This window comes from Lichenostomus cassidix, chromosome 13 (genome assembly GCF_008360975.1).
Source record: "Lichenostomus cassidix isolate B80296 chromosome 13, HeHo_3.0, whole genome shotgun sequence".
Taxonomy (NCBI): domain Eukaryota; kingdom Metazoa; phylum Chordata; class Aves; order Passeriformes; family Meliphagidae; genus Lichenostomus; species Lichenostomus cassidix.
In genome coordinates this window covers 2,304,931-2,332,598 of record NC_139494.1, presented here as the reverse complement: position 1 = coordinate 2,332,598, position 27,668 = coordinate 2,304,931, and the positions used below count along the sequence as shown (strand labels likewise).

The window sequence follows — 27,668 nt, the reverse complement described above, 5'->3', positions numbered from 1 at the left end:
CCTTTGTGTTCCCAAGCCCAGATTTCTTCTGTAAATCAGTTTTGCTACTGGGGTGTGCCAGCAGCAGAGGGGACACTGTGACACCAGCTGAGGTGGCAAGCTGGAACAAAACAATTTATTTTCTGTTAGGACATGAGGATTCCTGTTCTCCAGAATCTGGCCAGGAGCAGCATTTTATGTCTCCTGATTTGCCAACATTTTCTCAGCTGCAGAACTCCAGAAACAAACACAGCTGATCAAACAGGGATCACAGTAAGGTCCATGGAGCTCAGTGGCCAAATAAATGCAGGAATGGCACAAGCCCAGGGTAAGCCAAGGCTTCTCCAGAGAACTCACCCACAGTTTGTACCCAGAAGTATCTTTGTATTACAACCTCAATTCTTCTTTCTCCCAGACCTTTTTTGAAGCCATATTCCTGGTACCTGGTGACAAAATCTTGTGTGGCTCAGCTCTGTGTGTTCAAAGCCATCTTTGAGGTGGTCCTTGGTAGTTTCATTTGATAAAATCCCAGAATGGTTTGGGTTGGAAGAGACTTTAAATCCCATCCATTCCACTCCTGCCATGGCAGGGACACCTTCCACTGTTCCCAGGCTGCTCCAAGCCCTGTCCAGCCTGGCCTTGGACACTGCCAGGGATCCAGGGGCAGCCACAGCTTCTCTGGGCACCCTGTGCCAGGGCCTGCCCACCCTCCAGGGAGGAATTCCTTCCCCATATCCCATCTATCCCTGCCCCATGGCAGTGGGAAGCCATTCCCTGTGTCCTGTCACTCCATGCTCTGGTGAAGTCTCTGCTTTTGTAGTTCCTGCTCCTCTCATATCTAATATTTGGAGAAATCCTCTCCAACACTCTGACTGTTAGGATCTTCTGGCTCAGCTCAGCTCTCCCTCCTCAGCCAAAGGATCCTGATCCACCAAATCCTTCCTCACACAGGAGCTGTGCTGGACCTTTGATCACCCTTTTCCACACCCAGTCTAATTCTATCACCACTTATTCATGTGGGATTTCTCTGGGGGTAACCCTGACTTACTGCCTGCTTCATGTTTTAGTGCCATGAACTACAACAGTCCCCAAAAGGGCTTTGGGGCAGTGAGAGTGCAAAGTGCAGAGGCTGTTATGGACACTGCAACTCAGAGAAATCATTGGATTTAAAGTAACTGCAGGAAAGATTTCCTGGATCAACTCTGCAGCTTCCTGCAAAGCTTTGCTGGATTTGCAGGCATAACAGGAGTGTCTATCCCACTTGGCCCCTTGAAAGGGAGTTCAGGGTGCTCTCCTCACGTGCAGTGATGCCAAAAACTCACCAACATATACTCTGAGGAGAAGAATTCCCTCCATTCACTCATTCAGTGGATGACACCACCCCTGCCAGGGACATGCTGGACCCTTGGGAGAACAGGAGCCAAAAAGGTGTGAGGATTGAACAGACAAACACCAGGTCAGGTAAGAAAAATACTGCCTCTTCTTTAATGTTTAAAGACATCAGTAAACAAACAGAACCGTACAGAGGCTGGACCCTCCCACCTCCCCAGCCAGCACATTCCAAACCACCACAGGTACCAGGTGAGGACTGGGGAGAAGGAGCAGCCCAATCTGGGATTTGAGGGATGGCCAAGAGACATCTCTGCTGTGTGAGGGCAAGAACAGAGCACTTGGAGGGAGCAGCTTGCCTCACCCAGGAGCAGAGCAACATCTGCTGGGCACGGCCAAGGGAATTGTTTCCACTCAGGGCAAACAGCCCAAACCTCTTGCTGACACACAGCAGGACCGTGTGGGGACTTGGGACAGACAGCTGGAAGCTACACTAGAAGTGCAGGACACAGTAAGTACTGACCTGGGCAGCCAAACCTCTGTTCCACAGGGATTTGAGCCTCTCAAAGAATACACACAACAGGGAGGTTGTGTACAACTCAAAGTGTCACAGAACTCGTTTGTGAATGCAGAGCTGGGTGTGGGAGAAGGAACAAGCCTGTGCTCTGCACACATCCTTCCATCGAGCTGCTCCCTGCTCCAGGGACATCCCAACCCCTACCCCACAACTGGCCTGGTCTTCTCCAACAACTCCTGGAGCTGTGGAGCACCAGCTGGTTCCAAGTGCCATCAGAAGCAGCTCTCAGTGCAGGCTGCAGAGGACAGTGGGGTGGTACCTGAGTGCAGGTCGGGGACAGCAGGATGGATCCGGAGCTGCTGGAGAGGCAGAGATCGTAGGCACAGCTGCTCCAACTCCCACCTGGCTGGCAGCAGCCTGCCTGGGAGTCATGGAGCATGGGTCAGGCTCTGAGGGCAGTCAGTCACACAGCTGCCAGCCAGCACTCAGCACGGGTTCCATTCCCAGAGCGGTGACAGCCAGAACCAGGACGTGGTGGCAAGTGAGGAACACACGTCACCTCTGTGCCTCTCCAGGTGGCAGGAGCCTGCAGTGGGGCTGTCTCTGCTGCCACCACATGCAATCTAAGATGAAGGGAGGGCTAAACTGGCTCCTAGAGGGCCCAGTTCTGTGCTTCAAGCATCCATGTCCAAGGGGGGAAGCCCCGCAGTCCAGAGCCCACGCAGAGCCCTCAGATCTCCACGTCGCTCTCTTTGTCATTGTCGTGGTCACCGTCGTAAAACTCATTGGGAGCTTCAGGCCTGGGGGAAGAGAAATCCCTGTCAGGGAGGAAAGAGAGCCCTGGAACCCCTGGGGCTGGAGGGAATGGTGTATTAGGAGACCATGTGTTCCTACAGAAGCTCCTTGGGTAAAACCAGGGGCTCAAAAGTGACTTCCCTGCCCTTTCACCCATAAATTCTGGAATTCTGTGACTTGCATCTGTTCTAGCACAGATGGATTTCTCTGTATCCCCTCCCAGGGACAGAAAGGGAAGCCCATTTGTCCAGAACAAGCTCTGGTACCTGCTGTAGTTTTCCTCAGAGCCCCTTTCCTCTGGATCAGGCTCATCTGTGCGATCGTAGCTGAGCAGGTCTGAGGGGACGTCGTGGATCTGCACGCTGGGAGCGTGGTTCAGCATCTTCAGGTTCTCAAATATTGTCTGCCTGATCTGATCCAAGTACTGCAGGGAAAAACAGGGATCACCACAGTGGGATGTGTCAGTCTGCACAGACCCACAGCTCTGTCACCTGCCTGCATCACCTGTGTGGTGGCCAAGAGCAACAAATTGGCAAAAAAACCCCATTTATCAGGGCAGAGAGAGTGGGAGAGTTAATTCAATCATTGATATTCAAGCACAGAGGAAACACTGAGACAATCCAGTTCTTGTTTTTCACTGTTTTTTTTGCCCTGGGCTCTACCTGGTTTCACAGGATGCAGCATGCACCACAGGGTTTTGGAAATTCCAAGCTGAAGCACTCACCTGCCTGGAGTTCTGATTCTCAATCCTCGTGCTCACATCAGGGTGAAGGGTGAAGTCTGGAGCAAAGTATTCGAAGTACTCTAAGAGGGAAGGAGGTAGAGTTAGAGCACAGAGGGCAAGGAGCTGTGCAGAGAGCAGAGCTCCCCCTCCCACCTGCCTGGGAGAGAGGAGAGCCTAAAAAGCACAGTGATATTCAACTCTGAGTGCAAGGGATTGGACAAAACCATAGGGCAAACAACAGGAAATGGTCCAAACTAAATCATACCTGATCCATAAGGCTGTGTCTGCCCAGCAAAGCCCCCAAATGGGGGGTGGGAGATCACAGAATGATTTGGGTTGGAAGAAACCTTTAAAGCTCAGCTCATTCCAACCCCTGCCATGGGCAGGGACACCTTCCACTATCCCAGGCTGCTCCAAGCTCTATCCAGCCTGGCCTTGGACACTTCCAGGCACAACTAAGGCTATTTCCAAGGCCAGAAAGTGCTGACACTTTGGCCCTGGTTAAGGTGGAGTAGAACATCCCAAGTATTTCAGCTCAGCTAAGGAGGAAAAAATACAACTCCAGCTTACCACTGTATGGGAGCTCATCACTAATTGGTTCATCTACCAGCAAGGACGTTTCATAAGTCCTGGAAATATGGAAAAAGAGGATCTCAGTCCATCAGAAAGGGAGGTGGGGAATGCAGGGACAATCCCACAGTCTGCCCAGGCAGTGCCCCTCAGCAGGCAGAGGACTCACCAGCACCGTGCCACGTTGCGGACTGTGTAACCTCCTCCTCCCAGCACCAGCAAGGGGATGTTGAAGCTCTTCACGTATTCCACACATTCCCTACAAACCCCAAACAGGAAAATGCCAGAGCTGGGAACTGCAGCACAGATTCACATGTCAGAAATGCTGCCCTGAACTCCAGCACCACCATGGCTGGTGTGATAGGCCTGGAGTTTCCAGCCAGGGAGCCTGAACCCCAGAATCACCATCATGGGGTTTGGGTTGGAAGGGGCAGTAAAGCACATCTCCTTTCAATCCCCTGCCATGGGCATGGACACCTTCCACTAGCCCAGGTTGCTCCAGCCTGGCCTTGGACACTGCCAGGGATCCAGGGGCAGCCACAGCTTCTCTGGGCACCCTGTGCCAGGGCCTGCCCACCCTCACAGGGAGGAATTCCTTCCCAAAATCCCATCTAGCCCTGCCCTCTGGCAGTGGGAAGCCATTCCCCCTTGTCCCAAGTCCCTGTGCAGCTCTCCTGGAGCCCCTATAGGCACTGGAAGAGGCTCTGCGGTCTCCCTGGAGCTTTTTGTCCTTCAGTTGAACACCCCTAGCCTGGCTCCAGCCCTTGGAGCATCTCTGTGGCCTTCTCCTCCTCCCCCACCAATCTGCAGCACCTTGTGCAAAGCCTCATTCTCAGAGCCCCTCCAATCACACAACTGTTAAAAAAAACCCCAAAACTGCTGGCAGGCCAAAGCCAAAGCTCAAAGCTCAAACCTCACAGCAGAGACTCCTTAGAGCCCTTCAGGTGGTTTTGCTGTGCCCAGCCCTGCTGTACTCACCCATGGCCTCTTATACTGAGGTTAAAACATCCCAGCCGGTCACAACCCAGGGAATCAGCACCACACTGGGCAACAGAAAAACAAGGGAATTTTGGCATTGCTTTCCAGAAACACACCAATCCTGCCATCCCAGGGACAGAAGGTAATCAGGGATAGCCCTCCCCCAGCCTCTGAAAGGCAGGGATGTGTGCACAGAGGTTTGTGGATGTGTGCACAGAGGTTTGCTTCCTTACCTGCAGGACTATGCAGGTGGGCTGATAGTAATCTACCACTTGGTTAATGACTGGCTGGAAGAGGTGCTTATAACCTTTGGAGAGAGAGGTGGATTTGTCATGGCTCTGGAGCAGAAGGACCAGGAAAGCCCTGAGGCAAGGGGAAAGGGTGGGGAACACCTACTTTGGTCATCGATGCCATCTCGGAGGGGCACGTTGAGACAATAGTAACGGCCACTCTCTGCACCAACCTCGTACATGTCACCTGCAAAACAGGACAGTCACAACAGCCCTGAGCCTTCAGAGCTGTGCAAAGGCCAGATCTGGGCTGGGCTGAATCTCTTCACCTGATCAGGACCTTTTTCCTGGAGTTCTATTCCTCTCTAGTTGCTTCCTCCCACCATTTCTCTCCACAGCTTGGATTTTGCTATTTACACTTTTCTGCTCCAGCAGAGCAGCTTCCGAAGGATTCTGAAGCAGGTTGACACTAGAAAGTAAACACCCACCTGTGCCAGGAAAGAAATAGTTGCCATATTTGTGAAATGACACAGTCATGACACGGTCTGTGAGGTAGAAAGCCTCCTGCACACCATCCCCGTGGTGGATATCGATGTCGATGTAGAGCACACGGGGGTGATACCTGTGGAACACATCCAACAGTTTTGGCATTTGTACATTCAAACACATCCAAACACTTGCTTTTGATGTGCTTGGAAACTGGTGTTTAAAACATTTCTTTCTGATGTGCTTTGAAATGGGTATTAGAGCAAAAGGTTTTTAAGATGGGGCCAGAAATGTCTTGGAAAATAATTTGTTTAACGAGCTGGGTTGTTAAAAAATTGAAGATTTTTGTTTCCAACGTGCTCATGGTTAATCTTTAAGAGCTCCAGTGATCTTAATCACATCAGGAAATGAAAGGCAAGCTGGCAAGGAGGAGGTGGGAACACTCATTTCCTCCACATGCCACAGTACTGGAGCACTGTGTCCCAGCTGGTGAGCACCAAAAATTCCAGCCTGGGCTAAATTTACTGGAGAAGCAGCCAGAGGCACAGAGACAGAAGCAAACTCAAAATGCAGTCACCTGCTGAAGAAATGGCTCCTGGAAACAGGGAACAAAAAAAGGGACATATATAATATCCCAGGAGGGCTAACTGGGCTGTGTTTGAGGCCCTGGTGGGTGGGATTAGGAAATGGGAGTGCAGGGATACCCAGGGAAATCCTGAGGATCCAAACAGAGCAAAGATGAGGAAGGGGAAACAAGAAATCCCAGTACATCCCATAAATCTGACTGAGATCAAGTAAACCTGCCAGCAGTCATGTAACCATTGTTTGGTCAACCCCAAATCCTTTTTAATTCCATGACAACTTGTCTCAGATTCAGTGACAATGAGGGCACTTTAGAGTAGAAAAAAACTGAAAGACCTCAGATTAGTTCAAGCAACTAAAGGTATTTCTGTAACTTTTCCTCCTATTTGGAATGCATTTTTCATTTTCTAAAATGAAAAATAACCTCTTTTCTACTGAGAGCAGTTGTCCTTTGATCACCCTTGTGTATCCCAAGTCCTGTTCTTAAGCCACTCAAGCAGCTCCAGAAAGATTTGAGTCATTTTTCTGCCTCCAGTGAAGCAAAACTTGCATTTACCTACAAAAGGCTCACTGTGGCAAAAAGGCTGCGAGTCAGGAACCCCTGAGTGTTTTACAGATGGATGAGAAATGGGATTGGAGAACTCTTCTGTATCCCTCAAGCTACATGCAACAAAACTGGAGTAAGATATTCCAAATCTCAACAATTTTGTGTCTCAAAATGAGGCCAGGGAAAAAAAAAAAAAAAACCACCAAAAAAAAACCAAAAAAACAAAAAAACAAAAAACAAAAAAATCAAGTTTTGGGCTTCCTGCATTCCAGAATGGCAAATGAGGCAGGGAAAGAGAGAGAAAGAAGAGGGAAAGCACAAAGCAGCCAGCAGAGTTCAGCCCTTGCCAGGTCCTTACTTGAGCAGCTCCAGGATGCCGATAACGATGTCATTGACGTAACAAAAGCCCGAAGCCTGGAAGAGAGAAAAACCCCAACAGCTTTAGAATGGCATCAACACAGAGCCCAGGCCTCAAAGACAGAGGAACACACAGATCTGCCTCATTACCTCAAACTTTTTGGCATGATGGAGACCTCCTGCCCAGTTTATGGCAATGTCACAGATCTAAGAGAGGAAAGAGAAGCGAGTTGAAGGTGACAATATGGTGACAATAACCCTCTACCCTCTTCCCCACTTCCACCTGCCCAGCCCCAAACACCCTTCTGGCTTTTCCTCCTCCCCCAAAGCTCCAGCTGTGCTCCAAAAGATGAGCACCTCAGCCCCCTTACCTTGTTGTTCAGCTGTGTTGCTCCCTGCAGGGAGGCCCCAGTGTAACGAGAGCAAAATTCAAAGAGGCCTGGAAACACTGGGCTGAAAAAGAAAACCTAAATCAAACAAAGAACATCTCATTCCTCCCCTTTTCTCCAGAGCAAAGCCAGGAATAAAACTGCCCAGGGGTAATACCTGAGCAAGAACAAAACTCAGTTCTCTGTCAAAAAATGAATTTGGGATGAGGATCACTCTGACCCTGCTTGTAACTCACTGAGCCCCAGCAGGTGAGTGAGCTGGCTGCAAACGCAGTGGGAAACTCAGGGAATTTGATAATGACTCCCAAAGCTTTCAAGCCAGTCTTGAAAGATTTCATTGTTCCCAGAGCATGCTGGAGTCTGTCCTGCAGCTCTGCTGGGATGTGCCCAGAGCTGGGATGTGATGAGAGGGGAGGACTGTGACAGCTCTCCTCTGGCTGGAGTATCATGGAATCCCAAACTGCTTTGGATCGGAAAGGAACTTAAAGCTTCTCTCATTCCACCCCTGCTATGGCAGGGACACCTTCCACCATCCCAGGCTGCTCCAAGCCCTGTCCAGCCTGGTCTGGAACACTGCCAGGGATCCAGGGGCAGCCACAGCTTCTCTGGGCACCCTGTGCCAGGGCCTGCCCACCCTCACAGGGAGGAATTCCTTCCCAATATCCCATCTCTCCCTGCCCTCTGGCAGTGGGAAGCCATTCCCTGTGTCCTGTCCCTCTATCCCTTGTCCCCAGTCTCTCTCCATCTTTCCTGTAGCACCTCCAGGCTCTGCAAGGCCACAATGAGGTCACCCCAAAGCTTCTCCTCTCCAGGCTGAACAATCCCAGCTCTCCCAGCCTTTCCTCCCAGCAGAGCTGCTCCATCCCTCTGCTCATCCTGCTGCCTCCTCTGGACTGGCTCCATCAGCTCTGTGTTCTTTGACCCTCAGAGCTGCATGCAGCACTCAAATTCTTAAAGAAGACATTTGGCACATTCCAGAACAAGCAGAGCCTGCAACCCAACAAGCCCAAAGCTGGACCTACAAAGGAGCTCTGCAACATCCACAGAGAAGGGAAAGCAGCCAAGGAAGCTCCATAAACACAGGAGGGACACACTCCTCATTCTGGCCAAAACCAAGGAAGAAATGGGACTCTGCAAAGGAGCTCTTGGGCCACGAGCAAAGCAGGAGCAACCCCAGAGTGCAGGAGGGCACTCACCAGTCATCCCCCACGTTGAAGGCGTTGAGGCTCTTGGTGAAGCCCTGCATGTTGTTGGGGCTCACCCTCTGCAGGAAGTCGATGTAATCCTCCGAGTGGAAGCGGCACATGTCGTGCTGGGATGCCTGGTATGGCTTGAACACCTTCCAGAGACAAGAGCAGCAGTTATTTCCCATCCAAACTCACATTGCCTTGGGCTGTGGGGAATCTCAAGCTCCCTGACAAGTGAGCTGCACGAGGTACCTCAAAAAATGTTCCAGCACTGGCATTTGTGTTCATTGAAATTCAGAAAAAAAACTGCTTTCCTTTCATTTTTCCCTTTCATAAACCCGTCTCCTGCCTCTCCTGACTGCAGCTCTTGCCAAAAATTTCTCCCTCCCCCAGGGCACATCCTCCTCCTTGGGCAGCAAAACAAACCCCAGCTTTTCCTGCCCTGGGGGGACCATTCCCTCCTCAGTCACCAGCTTTCCACAATCTTGATCTTGGGTGGTTCTGGTCCCTCTGTCTGATTTGCTGACAGCTTCCAAATTATTTGGAGAAAGCTCCCAGATGGACAGATGGAAGACTCGCCTAAGTTTTGTTTCCTTTGGAAAGGAAAATGGTGGAAAATGGTCAGGGAGCAGGATGGACTCAAATTCAGGATCTTGTGACAACACAGGTTTGCCAGTTCGGCACTTTGGGCACATAACTGAGTAGAGGGGAAGTTAAAAATTAACACCACATGCCTGGGAGAGGAAATTCAATTGATAAGAGATCTTTTTTGTGATTCCCAATTTCTCTTATGAAAAACAACCACCTTATAGAAAAAGTGGAACATGAACATAACAGGAAGATGCACAGGGAGGTCTCCAAAGGGAAATTTATCAGGAAAACTGCACCATGTTCCTGTTTTCTGGACTAGAGCAGGAAACCTGTTCATTTTCAGAGCCACAATACACCCAACCAAGCCCATCTCCTCCTCTCCTGGTGTTTTCCACACGGATTTGAGGAGTTGGGTGTTTCTCAGAGGCTGCTGCCTCTGACAACTCAAACGTGGGGCTGAACCAACTCCTCAGAGCAGCTGCTGAGGGGGAAGGCAGGAGCTATTCCCAGGAGGGCTCTGCCAGGAATCCCCCAAAATCCAGCTGGTTGATTGAACCAAACAAGACCAAAAGTGATGGTAAGGAGAGAAGAAATGGCTCTCCCTGGATACCCAGAGGCTCTCCTGCAGCAGGGATGTGGGATACAAACAGAAAGGGAGGGAAAACCAGACTGAAATCTTCACTCAGAAGAAACCTGCCTGCTCCCAGCCTTCCCAGCAATCCCACCCACCCTCCTGAGCTGGGAGAGGTGGGAAGAGGCAAACCCAGCCTGGCAGGATCACAGCTTTTGATCTTAAGGAGGAAGAGAGGGTGGCTAATAATGCAACCACATCACAAAGTCAGCAAGGACTTTTTATAGTCCCAACTGCCCATAATCCCAATTTTAATTTGCTCCTAACTTTGCCAGTCCCTGACTGTTTGGAATGAAGCTGTCCCTGAGGTTTTCAGCTTCCCAGTGGCATCTTGTGGAAAATACAAATCCCAAAAAAAGAATTTCCAGATTAAAAATGTGGAGCTCTGCCCACTGCCTCCTTCAGCCACGGATTTGCCTTTTAAGAGTGTTAGGTCAGAATGTGGTTTTTGGTTGTTCCTGCAAGGAAAAGCTCAACTCCAAGGAAGTTACTTGCAGAAGTTCCCACACTGACAGTAAAAACCTGGAAGGGAAATTCTGCAGAGATTTCCCCACACTCCCCTCAAGTGCTGCATCTCCACACAGTCCCTGCACTGGCTGCAATATTATTAGGGAATTATGTTAATTAGGAAAACTCTCTCATGTTTAAACATCTATAATTCTTTTCATAAATGGCACCTCTACAGCCTAACAAGACTGACTTCACCAGTCCTTTGGAATCCTCTACAGCTGAGCCAACAGCCCAGGGCTGAGCTCTGCAGACATTCCCAGAGCCCACAGCTCAGTGTCACTCCCAGGGGGATCCAAGTCAGGCTCAGAAGCAACAGGGGAAGTGGTTGGTTTGCAGAGCCTGATGCAGAAGTGCAAGTTATCCTGGAGTCATGGAATGGTTGGGTTGGAAGGACCTTAAATCCCATCCCATTCTACACCTGCCATGGGCAGGGACACCTCCCACTGTCCCAGGTTGCTCCAAACCCCATCCAACCTGGCCTTGGACACTGCCAGGGATCCAGGGGCAGCCACAGCTTCTCTGGGTAACCTGTGCCAGGGCCTGCCCACCCTCACAGGGAGGAATTCCTTCCCAATATCCCATCTCTCCCTGCCCTCTGGCAGTGGGAAGCCATTCCCTGTGTCCTGTCCCTCCATCCCTTGTCCCCAGTCCCTCTCCAGCTCTCCTGCAGCCTCTTTAGGCACTGCGAGTGTCTCTAAGCTCTCCCCGGAGCTTTCTCTTCCCCAGGCTGCACATTCCCAGAGCTCGCTGCTCCCTCCCGGCAGGTGCTGCAGGCACAGAAACGCCACCCGGGCACTGTCCCAGCCCCAGGCACGGCACTGTCACACAGGCGACACCGGGACACTGCCAGCCAGCAATGCGGCCCTTCACACCAGCCCTGGCTGGTCTGGCGAGCTCAGGCTCGGAACCTCCCACACCCGCTGAGCCCCCAAAGCCCACCGCGGTGTCCTCCCGCCCCAAAGCCCCCGCCCGGCTGGGGCCGCGGCCCGCGGACACGCGTGGCTTACGATCATCTTCTTGTAGAGGCCATAGTGCAGCACCAGGCTGTGGGTGAGCGCCAGGCGGTGCGGCTTCATGGGGTGCCCCGCGCCTGGAACGGAACCGCGCGGAGATTAACGGGGCTGCGGCCAGGAACAACGGCCGCTCCGCTGCCCGCCGCCCGGCACCGCGCTCCGGGACAGGTCTGAGCGGCGACCGGGAGAGGGGAGAGGGGAGAGGATGGGGGAGCGGGGAGAGAGAAGGGAAGGGGAGAGAGAGGGAAAGGGAGAGAGAGAGGGGAAAGGGAGAAAGGCTGGGATGGAGGGAGGGAGGAAGCGCTAGGACACACCCCCGCCCAGAGCCAGCCCCAGCCCCGGCCCGGCCCCAGCCCCGCCGCGCAGCCCCGGCGCCGCCCCGAGCCGCCCGGCCCCGGCGGGCCCCGCGCTCACCGTAGTGGAAGTTGCCCACGTCCGGGTCGTAGAAATAGGCCACAGTCTTCGACATGGCGGACAGGCCGCGCCGAGCGCCGCGCTCCCGCTTACGTCATCACACCGCGACACCGCCGCGGGGCCGGGGCTGGGCAGTGGGCGTGGCTATGCCTGGGGGCGTGGCTAAAATGGGCGTGGTCACGGTGGGCGTGGCCATCGCCCGGCGGACTCCCCGCGGTCCTAGCGCCCACTCGCCGCTCTCTCCAGGCCGCTCCCAGGGCTGATCAGCGTCTCACAGTTGCCCCCATGCTCGCCCAGCTGCTCCCCCGCACCCCCACCCTGCCTCCCCAGCTCCCGCAGCTGCCCGCAGCCACAGCCAGTTGCGCCTCCTTGCCTTGTGCTTAGTCCCAGCTGCTCCCTGTTGCCTGCTGGGCTCTCTGCCACAGCCCTGTGTCTTCTCCCCGGTCATCCTCAGCTCCCCCAGTTACCCTTTGCTGCCTTTCACCTTCTCCCAGTTACCCCCATCTGCCCCCTGTCGCTGAGAGGTGCTCCCAGCTACACCCAGCAGGTCCCAGTTGCTCACTGGATTCTCCTCTGCAGGCTACAGCTGCCCCAGTCACTCCCAGCTGTTCCCAGATGTCTGATGGATTCTCTCCCATAACTCCACATCTGCTTCCTCAGCTGCCACCAGTCCCCCCTCACTACTCCCCACCTCCTCCCAGTCACTCCCAGTTTCTCCAGTTCCCCCCAGCTGATCCCAGCTGGCTACTGGATTCTCTTCTCTGGGCCTACAGCTGACCCCCAGTTACTCACCAGTTACTCACCAGTTACTCCCACTTGTCTCCCAGTCACTCCCAGCCTCTCCCAGTTGCCCCCAGTTGTCACAGCTCCCCCTCGGGGCACAGGGGATGGGGCAGTGGGGTTTGCATGGCACTCATCCCTTTCTGTGGAGCCCCCCACATTCCCTGTGGGATGGGGACGTGCCACCACCAGCTGTCACCTGTCCAGGTCCCACCCTGGGAGGGTGCAGGTTCTCCAGACCTTTGGAAAGAACCCTCAGGGACACCACCAGGCAGGAGGAGGACAAAAGCAGGGTGGAAAATTGCCAGGTGTGAAGAGGCAGCAGGATAGGGGAAAACCTGGAGCTTGGCTGGAACTGACAAGGAAACAGCACCATGTTGTGACCAGGGCTGACTGGGAATGGCAGCAAAGGTCTGCTCCCTGTGAGCTGAAAAAAAGGGAGGATGAGCAGAGCTGGAAGCCTTACCCAACAGCTTGGAAAACAAAACCAAAATCAATGCTTGGTCCTGGCAGCCTGCTGTTTGATGGCTTCCCAGGCACAGGAGTTTGGGATGGAGGAAGCTGTGCTGGAGACAGGCTGATTCACCCTTGGGGTCTCAGAGAGGGGCAGGACCCCCAAGAGGGGCTGAGGATGAGGACCATGGCAGACAGGCACTGGGATGTTCCCTGGCATCCCAATGGATGCTGAATAACAAAGGTGTGGGATGGAACCCCCTTGGAAGCAGCAAGGGGCTTCCTGCCTGTGTGGGATGGCTGCATGGCAGGGAATTTTGGGTGCTGAGCTGGCTGCAGGTGGAAGAGACAACATGTGGGGCTATGAAATGACACTTCTGGCTGTCTGTGTCACCTCCTGCAGGGACTCTGCTCCCTCAGCACCACTCCTCCTGGGGTTTCCCTTTAGGATCTCAGCTCCAGCATGGAGCAAGGGTCATAGGATGGTTTGGGTTGGAAGAGACTCAGAGATCCTTTCATTCCAACCCCCTGCCGTGGGCAAGGACACCTCCAGAGGACACCCAGGACCCTCTCTCCATGACCCCACAGGGCACAGCTGTGACTGGGGACACTCAGAGCTGTCACCTGGCACCCAGCCCAGCACCCACCATGGGAAATCCCTGGATTTAAACGTGCTGGACAGCACGGCTGTACTGGGAACTCAGGGAGCACTGACGTCTCAGGGTGGGTGCTCCCTCGTGACGATTGTCCTGTCCCTGCTCCTCCAGCTGCTGCCACCAGATAACGCCCGGCTGGGGACATGGAGCCACCCGGACAGCACGTCCCCACAGAGCTGGGGGAACACGGTGGGGACAGGAGGAGCACATTCCTGCTTTGGATCACTTTGCTGGCTGAGCTCACTTTCTGGAAGCTGGTCACTGCTCTGGGCATCTTCACGGGTGCTGGAGCTGAGCAAGGGAAGCATCAGGGAGGGATATTTTTAGATCCTCTTTGTGCTCAGAGAGCAAAAACAGGCTGTGGTTTAACGGCCATTAGCTGCTGGGCATGTTTGAAAAGCTGAAATAGGACTCAGGATTCAGGGGCACGCTTGACACGATGGGATGGAGCAGCTTTGCAGACACGACAAGAATTGTTGGGCTGAGCATCGGAGCGAAGATCCCCAGAGGAGCCTGGATGGGGAAAGTCCAGCCATTTAGCTGCCACGTGGACAAGCAGTGGGGTGACTGATCCCCAGAAGGACGTGTTCACATTGCTTGTGGGGTGACTGATCCCCAGAAGGACGTGTTCACATTGCTTGTGGGGTGACTGATCCCCAGAAGGACGTGTTCACATTGCTTGTGGGGTGATGTTTGCTCTGATGGCTCTGGAGGAGACGTGTGAAAAGAGCGGAAAAGAGGTAACATGGAATTTCACTGGGGCCAGAGCCAGCTGAGGGCACTGTGTGCTGTCCCACCAGCCTCTCCTTGGTCACTCTGTCCCCTCCTTCCCAAGCCACCTTTTGACGTGGAAGGTTAAAATTTCAGGCTTTCCAAGCAATGCCATGAGAGGGACTGAAGCCTCTGAGGACCCCCAGGATTCAGCCCTGCACCCACCCGGGAGCCCCGAGGGGGTGGGCTGGGAAGGAGGGCAAGGAATGGTGGTTGTGGATGCAGTGGGCAGGCAGGAAGCAGGCAGCTGCCTGTCCCAGAGCTCCAGCAGGACTGTGCTGTGTCTCAGCTCACTCTGCCTTGGCTGGTGGGGTGACACAGGATGGGGACAGGAGCTGGGATGGGGTCAGCAGGGACAGAGGATGCAGAACCCAGACTGGGGATGTGCCATGAGCATCCAGCCTGCAGCCACATCTGCACCTCCCCAGCTTGGTGTGGAGCTTTACCCCATGTGCGTTCTGTCCCCACTGGCCAGGATGGACATGGACAGCCTGCTGGAAGGGACAGCTCCACTGTGTGGGTTCACACCTCAGGTGCCAGCTGCTCTCAGAGCAGAGAGGAGCCAGGGTGCTGTTTTTGGGTGATCTGTGAGGCGCTGTGTGGGACAGGGCTCATGGCCTGACCGTCGATGTGCTCATGGGGTCCTGCAGTGGCACAAGGACAGAGCACCTGGAGGGACACTGAGGCTGAGCTGGTGGAAGCAGGATGGAAACTGGGAGCAGGCGATCCCTGCTTGGGAGAATAAGGAGGAGAAACCCTATCGCAGCCCAGCTGCAGAGCCAGGAGGAGCAGCTTGGCAGTAGCAGAGCCCCCTCCTCATCCTCGTTCACCCCACAGCGGCCAGGATTTGTCCCCAGGCGGGGCCAGGCTGCTGTGCCATCTCGTACCCCCCAGCGTGTGGAAATGCCTCCACACCAGAGGCTGTGGGAAAAGAGGAATCTCCCCTCACATCAGGGAGCGACGATCAGCCTGGGCACGGCTGGAGTCTGGGAAGGGGGTGGGATGCTGGCGGGGGGTGGAGAGCTGGAAGGTGCAGCAATGCGTTGGGTGGGCGGGAACGCCCGGGAGGAGAAAGAGCGATTTATTGTGCAGGACAGCGTGCGTGGGCACGAGGGAAACAGCAATAAGCTCACCATGATTGCATCCCCTCAGGGCTCCGCAGAAACTCAGACCTGCCAGTTCCCCCTCTCCACAGAAACAGGAGCAAGGAGTAAACTGCCTTTGAGGTTCACTTGGTGAGGTCTTCATCAGCAGAGACTTGTATGATGTAGCAGCTGCTTCTCCCAGGGTTTGGAGACCTTTCCTGTGGCCCAGCAGTCCGTGGCAAGAGGAATAAGTCATCTTCTTGCCACAGATGTTCCCTCCTGGGACCTGTCTCCCTGCCAGGACAGCAGCCAGAGGGGTGTCACCTGTGACGTGGTGACCTCTTGAAGTCACGCTGACGGAGGAGGCTCCTGAGAGCTGACTTGGTCACCTGTGCAGGGAGACAGGAGCCCTCAGCATGGCACAGCTGACAGCCTGGAGGGGTTGCAGGTTGTCTCATGGCAAGACAGACTGTGGTGGGATAATTCCCGTGAAGGGATGTGTGAATGGATCGGTGCTCGGTTCAGTGGAGATGGGATGGGAGGGATTTCAAGGGTTGTGTGTTCTCCTCACGGTCTGGGTAGAGAGCTGGCAGGTGGGCAAAAGACGGAGAGGAGCAGCTCTGATTTCCAGTAGCAAAGGAGGGGTGGGCAAAGCCTCCCGGAGTGAGGATAATGGGGTGGAGATGGAGCAGGAGGTTGTGGGAGCACCACGGCTTGAGATTTCAAATGGCTTAGCCACGCCTTTTTTAGGCAGGAAGGAGAGGCAGGGGTCTCCCGGGGCTCTTCCCCACCATCTCCTGGGAGCTGTGATCCCGGTGTGGGTGTCTGCACCCCTCTCCCCTCCCCCCACACGCCGCCGTGTGATGAGTTTTGGTCTTCCCGAGCCCCACTTCCATCCTTCTCCCTCTCTCCCTCCCTCCCTCCCATCGCCAGGGCTCAGTGCCCTAAAAATCACGTACAGGAGGGTGCCAGGGGAGCTCGGGGCTGGCACGCGTGCGGGTGAGGTTGTTCACCCCGGGGCGGGCAGCAGCCTGGCAGCTTCCCTGAGCAGCGCTCCTGCTGCAGCCTCCGGCATCTCCCCGAGCTCCTCGCTGCACCTTCCCCCGCCGAAACAGCGCCGGAGAGATTTTTTTCTGGGATCGGGACAGGCGGGTGCTCTGGTGGCAGAGAGCGGCAGAGAGCGGCGGGCAGAAGCAGCTGGCTCCTTCCCGGGGAAGGCAGGCAGGGAGCCGGGCCGGGACCCGGAGGATGCTCGCCGCGGTCCCCAGCCGCGGGGATGCGGGGTTGCTAGGAGGCAGGTGAAGGTGAAGGTGAAGAGGAGAGCGCTGCGGAGGTTCGCAGGCCCAGGTAGCGCCGCAGCGGGGCCGGGGGACGGGCGGGGGCGACCCTGTCCGTGCCGGGCAGCGGAGCCGGCGAGCGGGAATGCGAGCGCTGAGCCCTTGGGAAGGGAGCCGGGAGCGCCCAGGGGAGCCGGGGCGGAGGGAGCAGCCTCGCTTCTGCGGGAGGACAATGCGGGAGCTGCCGGCGGCTCGGCCCTCCGCCAGCCCGGCTGCCGCGGCTCCCTGCCTGCCGCTGCCGCTGCCGGTGCCCGTGCCGGCGGAGGCCCTCGGCCGTGAGTAGCGAGGGCTGCGGGGCAGCGGCGCGGCGCGGGAGGATGCTCAGCCATCCTCCGGCAAGGGCGAGCAGGGGATGCCGCCCGCCGCAGAGCCCCGGGCGGGCCGGGGCACCGGTGCCCTTGGGAAGCCGCCTGCAAGGGACGGGGGAGCGCCGCAGCCCGGGGCCGGCGGGCCTGCGGGGACGCTGCCGCCACTGCTGCCCTTGGGATGCCTCTTGCCGGGGGCGTGCGGGGCAGCAGTGTCCTTGGGAGACCGCGCGGTGCCACCTCCGGCCGCTCCTGTCCTCCGGGCGGCCCCGCACCCAGCAGGACCTTGCGGGGCTCGGGCTGAGCCTGGGCAGCCGACCCTCGGCTGGGAGCTGGTCCTGCCCGGCAGGAGGAAGGGGAGGATGGGCACAGGGCGGGGTGAGCACCGGGGGTCTGACCTGCCTTCCCCCTTCTCCTAGATCCGCATGTCAGACCCGCACGACGGCAGCGATGGGGATTTCGAACCCCAACATGGGATTTCTATGGTCTTCCTCGTTGTCCTTGTCTTCTTCATCATGGGGCTGGTGGGTTTCCTGATCTGCCATGTCCTGAAGAAGAAGGGTTACCGGTGCAGGACTTTCCGGGATGAGCTTGACCCAGATAACAAAGAGGAGCTCGAGGACCGTGAGTGCTGGGGCCACGGGGGCTCGGTGGGGGCTCAGCCTTTCATCTGGTGCGGACTGGTGCTCCTCATACACCTTCCTGGGATGTGGGATGGGGCTGGGAGGGTTACCTGTCACGTGTGGCTGGGCTGGGAAAAAGGGACAGGGCGGTGAGAGCAGCGTGGTGTTCCCTGGGGATTGGGAGTGCGTGGCCCAGGGATCCCTCTGATCCACAAGCTGGTGGTGACAGGCAGGTGGGAACCACTGTCTGGCCCTTCCCAAAGGAGCATTATCACCAAAAGGTAATTCTGATGAACATCCAGGACTTGCTGAATCCCTAGTGTCTCCATCATAATCCCTGGGCCCTCAAGGAAAACCTCTCCCAGCTGGAGCACGAGGTGTCTCTCTGCCCCTCTGGCATTAGGACGTCTGGCATGGAGCCAGCTGGTGTTTGCTATCAGCCCTGCCTTCTTCTGCTCCCTGCTGTGTTCCTGCAGGCCAGAGCAATAGGGGTGTTTCCTTGATCCCCACGTTAGTAGGGGACCTTTAGGGAGTTTTTTTCCGTCACTTCAGGGGTGGTTGGATTGGGAAGTCACTGCCGCAGGGAGCGTGGGTGCGAGCTAGAGCCTGGCCCGAGCAAGCTCTGCCGTTTGGTGTTTCCTGAGTCTCTGCTGAAGTGGGGAACACACATTCCTCCGGCTGCTTCCCAGGCTGAAAACAGCCACATGGTGCTACAGAACTCCTCCAGCTCCCATGTGCCACTGGCAGTGCCTGGGAGGATCAGCACCTCCTGCTGCCTTTTTCCTGAGCACAGGAGGGAAACGTGGTTCCTCCAGCTCACCCACGGATGCAGCCAGAGCCTCCAGGTGTCCATGGAAGTGCTCCTCTGGCTTTAGTGGCTTGGCTGTACATGACATGGAGACAGTGTCTGAACCTGCCAGGATTGGTTTCATCCTCTGGAGATACCACAGCCCAGGGAAATATCTCCATGGGTGTCCAAGATCATGCCAGTGGTCCTTGAGTCTTTGAGGCAGCTGCCTGCCCGACCACAGCTCCAACCTGCTTGCAGGAACAGTTCACACTGCTGACCAGGCAGGAAGTCCATCCATCCTGTCCTCCTGCCTCCAACAGTAGCTGGAAGCAGGTTGAAATGAAAGATGGGGATGAAATCCACAGCAGAGCAGGCATGGGCCAAGTTTCCCCTCTTTTAAGCTTCCAGCAGTGTGCAGCTCTGGGACTTTCTCCACCAGAGGTGTTTTTTCTGTGTAACAGGTCCCCGTGGGTTTATTTTCTGTGAATGTATCCTGTTTACCCTTGGAGCCTTGAGCCCTTGCAGCATCCTGCAGCCAGGGGCTCCAGGGCTGGACTGTCCCTACAAGGACCCTCCTCTTTTGACCCTGGAACCTGCTTCCCCCTCATTTCTCTGGATGTTCCCCAGCTCTGAAGGAGCAACACAACCCCTTCTCCCTGCACACATGGCTGCTGGCTCAGCCATTGCATTTCCAGGGTGAGGGGTCTGGTGTTCCCCACTGGCTTCCCAGCGTGACAGGGGACATGAGGCTTCTCCAATGTCTCTGCTGATGCAGCTGCTCCTGGGAAGGGATGAGTGAGCAGAGTCCCCAAATCCCAGCCCTCAGGGCCACGTTGTCTCTTTTCAGAGGAAGCGAGGGAGAACGAGGACACCGTGGAGAAGATCGTGACATGCATCCTCCAAAATGAAGGTGAGCACTTCCATGGGCCAACCCAGAGCCCTGCTGACCACTTGGGCTGACACATTCCTGTTTTTCCCTCTCCAGCAAATGTGGAGGCTCTCCAGGAGATGCTGGGGGACGATGAAGGGGACGTCGCAGTGCCAGTGCCCAGGTGAGGGAAGCTCATAGCAGCTTGTGGCTGCTGCAGGGTGAGGGACAAGCAGCTTTTGGGTCTGGAGACTTTGCAGCCAGCCCCTTTGCAGCTGTTCCAAAACCAGCATCTTCCCAACGAGCAGTCCTGCTCTCCTGGGGGTTTTGAGGAGTGCTTCACCCCACTGCCTGGTGGAGCAGCTTTTCCTCATGCTTGTGCTCAGCGGGAGCTGCAGTGGGGCTGCAGCAGGGTTGGGATGTCTCCCCCAGCTGACACAACCTGTCACGTCCTTCTCGTGTTGCAGCATTTGCCCCCACAGCAGCAGCCAGGACGGGGGCCCACCCCACCACCACACGGTGCACCTGGGCTCCATGCACGCCCCCTGCATCCACTGCAGCAGGAAGAGGAGGCGCCCGCTGCAGCGCCAGGGACGCTCCAAGGAGGGCAAGAGCAGGATGCATCCCGGAGAGACCACCGTCTTCTCAGTGGGCAGGTACTGAACTGAGCTTTGCCAGACATCTCCCTGCTGGAATGAGCCCTCTGGGATCTCCTCAGTGCCCCTGTTCCTTCCCCGCTCACCCCAGGCTGTTCCTCTTGCTGTTCCCCGTTGAGGTGCCCCAGCAGCAGCTCTGCAGCTGGAGCTCCCGAGGAGCCAGGTGGCTCCTGCACCTGGAAATGCCTGTGGTGTGTGGCAGGCTGTGATGCACCCGTGGCTTCCCTCCTTCTCAGGGAAGGTGACTCAAGCTGGGTTTTCCTGCTGAGTCAGTGCTGGGTGCAGTCCCAGCTCCGTGTCCTTTCAGAGCCTGCTGTCCCAGCTCGGTGCAGGGCCCTTGCTGCCCAGCTGGGGGCTTTAGGGACCTCTTTGGGGCGGGGAGGAGGGGACAGCATGTCCCAGGTGCGAGTCACCACCGGCTCAGAATGAAAGAGTGGCTGTGCTGCTCCAGGTCGCTGCCTCTGGTGATGTCTGTAATTAGATGACACTGCAACAATGTAAGAATAGGGGAGTGTTCCTGATACTTCCCACAAGTGCTTCCCCAGTCCCCACCTGGTTTCACCTCAAGGGACTTCCTGCACTTCCTGTGGTCTCTGTGTAGTCACTAACCTGTAGGGCAGTCTGTAGGCTTGCCCAGGTTGCCCCATTGCCCAGCAGAAAGGGTTAGGAAAGCTGCAGGGCTTGGCCCCCTCCGGCTGTGGTGACTGGGGCAGGGTGACAAGCAGCTGCTGGTCCCTGGATGGTCACCCAGGTGAGACACAAAGCTCTGTAATGCTCCAATCCTGCAGCAGGTCTTCATTCAGGGCCTGAGCCTTTGTAAAGCCTCATGTTGTGGTCCAGAGAGACAATCCTTTCGTGGGAATGCTGAGCCAGAGTGGGCATGGAACCATGGGATGGTTTGGGTTGGAAGGGACCTTAAATCCCATCCAGTTCCACCCCTGCCATGGCAGGGACATCTTCCACTATCCGAGGTTGCTCCAAGCTCTGTCCAGCCTGGCCTTGGAGCAGCCACAGCTTCTCTGGGCACCCTGTGCCTGGGCCTGCCCACCCTCACAGCCAGGAATTCCTTCCCAATATCCCATCTATCCCTGCCCTCTGGCAGTGGGAAGCCAATTCCCCCTTGTCCTGTCATGTAGATTTTTCCACCATCACAACCAGGAGCCTCAGCAGGGAGGTGAGCTGGGGCTTTATGGGGAGCTGGAGAAGCAGAGAGAGCTGCTGGACCTCCCCAGGCTGAATTCCAGCCCAGATCACATCTTCTGGACACTGCCAGCTCCTGGCTCCCTCCCTGCCCATTGCTGTCCTTGGAGGTGGTGCCCGGTGAGCCAGGGCTCTGCACAGTTGCATATTTTCATGGCTAATTCATTCCCTGGCTGGTGCCCAGCTCCATCCACTCCTCCCTGTCCTTTGGCCGTGCTCTTCCCAGTCTCCTCTCACTCACCTCGGAGTGCTGGAGAAGATGGGCTCTTCTCCCAAAGGCACCTTCCCTCCATTCCTGTTTCTTTTCTCTTTTACCCTGTTGATATCTGATGCTACACCAGCCTTCTCCACAGGGCACTCATCCCGTTTCTCCAAGGCTTCATTTTAAATCTGAATCTGTTTGGTACAAGGTCCAGCTGTTATAGGGTCTATGTGTGCCCATGGGGTGCAAACCCACCTTCAAATTCTGCTCCTTGTTTCCAAGCTGGCCACTTTGCTCTTCCACACCCTGGGTGACTTTTCCAGGTCTGCCCTTGCCGTGTCTGATTTATGACAAATACCTTGAAGTACTTTGACTCAAGACTGACCCCACAAGAGAAAGCTTCTTTAACCCTCTCACCCTTTGGGTTAAAGACTCACCCTCAGGCCTTGTTTTCCTTTAATTTTGGTATTGTTTTTGCCTTGGACACAGTGGCTGAGAGTCCAACTCCCTTCCAGGACTGAGCCCTGGTCCTGGCAGGCACAGGCTCATTCCTGAGGAATGGAAAGGATGGGAGCTGTGGAGGTCCACCAAGATCATGTGGGGCTGGAATATGTGGCATCTGAGGAGGTTTTTTCAGCCTGAAGAATTCTAAAGGGAGGATCTAATTGTCCTCTAACACTCCTCAAAGGATGGGAGGAGTTAAATGAAGGTGGAACAAGACTCTCCCCAGAGATACACTGGGAAGGGCAAGAGGCAATGGCCATGAGTTACAACAAGAGAAATCCACAAAAGGTGCAAGGAAAATCTATTTTGCCTTGAGAATGGTGCAGCCCTGGGACAGGGCCCTGGGGAGTGGAGGAATCTCCATCCTCAGAGATTTCCAAAACCTGACCGGACAGGGCTCTGGGCAAACTGCTTGAGGGTGGGAGGGAGCCTAGTTATGAGCAGGGAGACCTCCTGAGGGTTTTGTACTCCTAAATTGTTCTATACGTCTGTGGCAATGAGGGTTCTCTGATCTATACTCATATGTTATAGGATGATTTATTATTTAGCTCAGCCCTTTCCCTAAACTAGTCGTAATCAGTGGCAGAGCTTGTCCACAAAGCATCTGTGTCTGACCCTCTGTCCTCAGCCCCTTAGCCACAGTGTGTCACATCCCACTGAATCAAAAGGCTCAGGGATGCTGCTGAGGCTGCCAGCCAGGGCTCTGCTGCTTTCCCTCACCAGCCAGAGGCTGGTTATGTTATCTCCTGTGCCCTCTCCAGTCCGAACCCTTCCTGCTCTCTGAATCCACTCCTGACTCTTCCAGGCTGACATTGCTCAACGGCATTACCAAGAAATGATCCTGCCACTTGTGTCTCCTCCCTGTCCCTCTTCAGGACCAGAACATTCTTTGGTCTTCCCAAATGGCAGTGCTGTTGCCTTATCGCCAAATATCTGGATGGACCTGAAAGGTCACGTTTGCTGCTGCTTGGCTTGGCCTGACCTGAGCAGTCCTGTGGGTACTGCTGGACCTGGAGCATTTCTCTTGTTGGCCTCCCCAGTCCTGAGCAGCTTTCTGACCACCATGCTGAGGGGTTGGTGCTGTCCAGGGGCTGGGCTCCAGCCTGGAAGTGATCTCCTTCATCTCCGCCACCTTACCTGGCACTTGTTCTTATCCTTTGGACCTCTCTGCTTCTTTCTTCGGACTGGCAGTGCTGCCATGTGCTTGACCTTTACGTCTTGCTCTTCTTCCAACTCCAGGAGTGCTCAGACTTTGTTGCTGGAGTTTGCATTGCCCTGACACTGACTCACAGCCAGGTCCATCAGCAATGGACCAACAACAAGCTTTTCCATGTGTGATCCAAGCACAGGGAGGGCGGGTGTGGGTGAGCCATGGGCTGCACGAGATCTCTGTGCTGGGCTTGTGCTCTGACTGTGCTGACACCAGCTCACTGTGGAAGAGATTTCCTGTCTGCTGGTCCAGCAGTGGCTGGCAGCGCTGCTGAGGTGTGAGTCACAATCAGCGCAATTAAAATTCAGACTTTCAGGCTTCGTTGACGTAACAGGCTGACGGAATTGGGGCTGTTCAGCCTGGGGAAATGAAGGCTCCAAGGAGACCTTAGAGCCCTTTCCAATGCCTGAAGGTGTTCCAAGAAAGCTGAAGAGATACTTTGGACCTGTAGTGACAGGACAAGGGGGAATGGCTTCCCACTGCCATAGGGGAGGGTTAGGTGGGACACTGGGAAGAAATTGGTGGTGAGGCCCCAGAAGAGGTTACACAAAGAAACTGTGGATCCCACAGCCCTGGAAGTGTCCAAGGCTGGGTTGGATGGGGCTTGGAGCAGCCTGGTCCATGTCAGGGGGTGGGATTGACTGGGTGATCTCTAAGAACCCTTCCAACCCAGGCCATTCCATGAGTCTGTGATCCCTAACTCCTCTCTTCTCCCCACGTCCAATATTGCATTGCCTCTATTATTAACCCACCCTCTGAAGGTGTCAAACCCATTTGTGCTGCTCTTCTCCTGCCCACCCAGGGGCTCTGAGCTGTTACCTGCTTGTGGTGCTCATGGTGGAACCTTGGTGAACCACTCAGGTACCATCTGTCCCTCCAGGGGACAGTGCAAAATGTACTCCGGCAAATTTTAGCCAAACAATTCCTTCTGCCTTTGATCCCTGTACCCAAATCATTGCCAAAACCCTGTCCCTGCCCTCACTTAGGGCACGCTGTCATCCAGGTTGTGTCTCGGAGCATTTCCAAGAGCTGTGATCCATCTTGGGAGGACAAGCCAAGATCTGGATTGAACTTTCTATCCTTCTCCTTCTGTTTGTTTTGCTAAAAATTAAGGGGAAAGTCAGGTTGGAGGCATGGCTGTGCGGGAGGTGGTGGTGCTGAGCGGGTCTGAAAGGCTGGAGACCACGGCAAAGAGAGGAGATCCGAGGTACAGGCAAGCTGGGAATGCAGCTGTGGGACAGCAGGGAAAAGCCTCTGATTTGTCTTTCCCCATTCCAGGTTCCGTGTCACACACATCGGGAAGAAACCCCCCGTCCAGGAGCCGCAGGACAGCTCCCTGCGCCCCGGCAGCCGGCAGGCGAGCACGGAGGAGCTGGAGCGCAGCAGCGAGCGGCTCCAGCGGGCTCTCAACGGGACTGTCCCCACGGGGAGCCTGCAAAACGGAGCCATCCAGACGGGTACCCAGAGCAGCAGAAGCGCGGAGCAGAGCCTCTCCGCCAGCCCAGCCGTGAACACACCAGCCAGCTCCGGCACCCGTGACAGCCGGCGGGCGGGCGGGGGGTCCAGCCCGGCGGGGGCAGGTCCGGCGGGGTCCCTGCAGGATGCTGCCGCTGCTCCCGGGAGCTCAGGCCGCCAGCACAGGCTCCTGAGCCTGCCGGCGCTGGGAGGGTCGAGTCCCAACATCCCAGGAGAGCTGGCGAGGGAAGCGGCCGGCATCTGCCTGGAGGAGACCGGACTGGAGTCGGCAGATGAAGTGTCGGATATTCACGGGAGCCTGAGTCTGCAGGAACAGGCTGATGAGCTGGGAAGAGATGACAGCAGCAGGAGACAGCCCGGAGGGGAGGACGGGAGGCAGCAGGTATGTTCCTCCTCTTCCTGGTCCCCATGTGGTCCCCTGGGCTGGAGGGGGATTGCTTTTCCCACCCATTTTCCAGTGTCTGAGGTAGTGGAGTGACTGTGACAGGTCCCACCGTGCTTTGGGGACAGCGGGAGGTGCTGCAGACCTGCTGCCAGTTCCCCTTGCATTTTCCTTTATGGTTGAGCTCTTTGGGGATATCTATTGGAATTTGGACCTGGGGGACCTCCACAGCTGCACATGGTGTCCCCAAAACTGTAGCCTCAGTGGGGCCCAACGTGACCAGCAAGGAACAGGCAGGAATAGAATTCTACCATAGCCTTCTTCACCTTGAAGGCCAGGAAATGGTGAAACCAAGTGGTCATTTCTTGGTTGTTTTTCCCTGCTCCAGAGGAGCTGTGCTCAGAGAGGAGGGTAGCCCACCCTGCCTGGAGCTCCCAGAACCCTGGTATCTCCCAATATCCCACCCTGCTGGAGGGGTTAGAGCTCCAGGGGATTTGCTCCCTACAACTGCCTCTGTGCTGTTACCACTGAGCAGATGAGGCTGCTGGTGGTGGTTCAGGCACCCAGCACTTCACTCACACGTTCACACACTCAGTCATGGTTCTGCAGTTGGGGAAAGGTGATTTTCAAGGAAGAGGGCTGGGAAATCTCCCCTGTGTGATGTCAGCAGCCCCAAGAGCTGGCCTTGACTCGCTCCACAAAACCAGCACCAGGGCACACGTGGCAAAGCCCTTGGAAGGAAAAGGAAGCCAAATGCATGGGTAAAATTCCTGGCACGCTTCAAAGCCAGGGAGATCCCCTGGGGCTGGTGCTGCTGGAGTTCCATGGGCTGGGCATGGCACATGCCAGCAGCCCTTGGCAGGGGGTGGGATGGGGCAGGACTGGGTCAGCACGGGAGAGCCCTGGGAAAGGTGCCTGGCTGGCTGCTGGGGAAGGACAAAGCAGGATCCCACTGCTTCCCTCGCTGCTTTCTGGTGACCGGCCTGGAAGGTTTGACCTGTTTCATGGAGAAGGGCAGCCCGTGGCAGCCAGGCAGGACAGAGCTGATGGGCTGCAGCTCTTCCCCAGAGCCCTGGGGAGGTGGTGGCAGGTTCTCCTGTGTCCCACTGAACCTTGGGTGATCCCTTGGATCCCTGGGGAAGCAGTCATGTGCAGGGCAAGCCCAGGGAAATGGTGATGTCTGGATGCTGCACGTGGTGCTGGGGTGCTCCAGGACATGGGGCATCAGGAGAACGGTGCCAGGATGTCCCTGGGACGTTTGTCACCAAGCCCTGGTGCCACTTGAACCCTCCCCCATCCTCTCAGTCCCAGGCAGAGCCAGTTTGGCTGCTGCTCATCACGTCCTGCAGGTGATGGGGAAGGGCAGAGATGGGGCATGGGCTGTAGTTTCTCCTGCACACTCAGTGGGGTTCTGCCCACTGCCCTCGGCTCACTGCTGTGCCAAGGCACACCCCCAGCCCAGCACCCCGCTCCCACGGGAGCACTGACATCCCTCCTCCATCCCACAGGAGCCCAGCGCCGCGGAGCAGGACCGTGTGTGACGTGAGTGCTTGTCCCCTGTCCCTGGGACAATGGCCGGGGGGCGGGAGGTGGCAGGACACTGGCAGTATCCCGGGACTGGTGGGTCTCAGCTTGGTGCTGGAGACGGACAGAGGGTGGTCAGTTCCCAATGCCCGGGGCAGGACCGTGTGCCCAGCCACAGGCAGCGCTGCCGGGAAATCCCGTTTGCGGGTGGCGGGCAGGTGCCACGGCTGTGGGGACAAACCCTATCCCGCCCTCTCCCCACAGCTCCTCTCCGCTCCCGGCTGGAGCGTGGACGGGAGGCGCGCACCCCGGACCCTCGGGGCTGGGGGCTCTGCCGTGGGGCAGCCGCGGGGCACTGCCCCGGCCCCGGGTGGGCAGCTACGCGCTTGGCATGGCCGGAGCGACGCGCCGGCGTCAGCGACAACCGCGCTCGGCGCCAGCCTTCATCCCATTGGCAATAGGTACCCGAGTCCCACCCACCGCACCCGGAGACCCCCCCGGGGGACCCTCGGGCCCGGCAGGGCAGGACAGCAGCCAGAGCCCGCTGCCCGCCCGGCCCCCGCGGCCCCGCAGCTCCGGGGGAACGATCGGAGGGGGCCGCGGCGAGGGGCAGGGATGGAGGCAGCGGCTCGAGCCCCCCCGGGGCGGTGGGGAGCACCCCGCCACCCACCCGGCACGTTCACCACAGAGCACAGCCCCCCCCGGGCACCCCTGCCACGCAGAGCGGGCACAGGCACAAATCCTGCACCGGCGGGGGACCCTGCAGGTCCCCGGGAGATGCTGGCGGAGAGAAGAGCTTCCAGCCCCGTCCCAGCACAGCGGGGGCCGGAGCCCGGCCCTGGGGACACGATGGCCCCCGGCCAGGCCAGCGGGCAGCCCAGGGCCCGCTCGAGCTTCGGTGTGTAATGCCTGTACATAGACGAGCTACAACCATTAAAGCTGCTGAACCCCTGCCAGGGCCAGCTGGATTTATTGGGAACAGCCCCCTCCGTCCAGGAATGAGCCCACCAGGAACCA

General features: G+C 56.5%; 2 protein-coding genes across 3 annotated transcripts; one reads left to right on the top strand and one right to left on the bottom strand.

Annotated features, from left to right (window-relative positions):
- Positions 1-1,436: 1,436 nt before the first annotated feature.
- HDAC3 (histone deacetylase 3) lies at positions 1,437-11,949 on the bottom strand. Its single transcript, XM_085073301.1, has 15 exons — positions 11,830-11,949; positions 11,410-11,492; positions 8,680-8,822; positions 7,466-7,547; positions 7,245-7,301; positions 7,096-7,151; positions 5,611-5,744; positions 5,289-5,369; positions 5,126-5,199; positions 4,893-4,957; positions 4,084-4,173; positions 3,915-3,973; positions 3,345-3,424; positions 2,887-3,044; positions 1,437-2,625 (listed from the first exon to the last, which is right to left on the bottom strand). The coding sequence occupies exons 1-15, from the start codon at positions 11,882-11,884 to the stop codon at positions 2,556-2,558; spliced, it is 1,287 nt and encodes a 428-aa protein (XP_084929427.1). The 5' UTR covers positions 11,885-11,949; the 3' UTR covers positions 1,437-2,555.
- On the top strand, positions 11,448-27,603 carry RELL2 (RELT like 2). Of its 2 annotated transcripts, none has more exons than XM_085073303.1 (8): positions 11,448-11,583; positions 17,636-17,840; positions 19,477-19,539; positions 19,615-19,681; positions 19,965-20,153; positions 24,548-25,127; positions 26,636-26,669; positions 26,916-27,603. In XM_085073303.1, the coding sequence occupies exons 2-7, from the start codon at positions 17,642-17,644 to the stop codon at positions 26,666-26,668; spliced, it is 1,131 nt and encodes a 376-aa protein (XP_084929429.1). In that variant the 5' UTR covers positions 11,448-11,583; positions 17,636-17,641; the 3' UTR covers position 26,669; positions 26,916-27,603. The 2 variants fall into 2 exon arrangements, with proteins under 2 accessions (XP_084929429.1, XP_084929428.1); XM_085073302.1 differs by lacking the exon at positions 11,448-11,583 and adding an exon at positions 14,359-14,458.
- Positions 27,604-27,668: the final 65 nt, after the last annotated feature.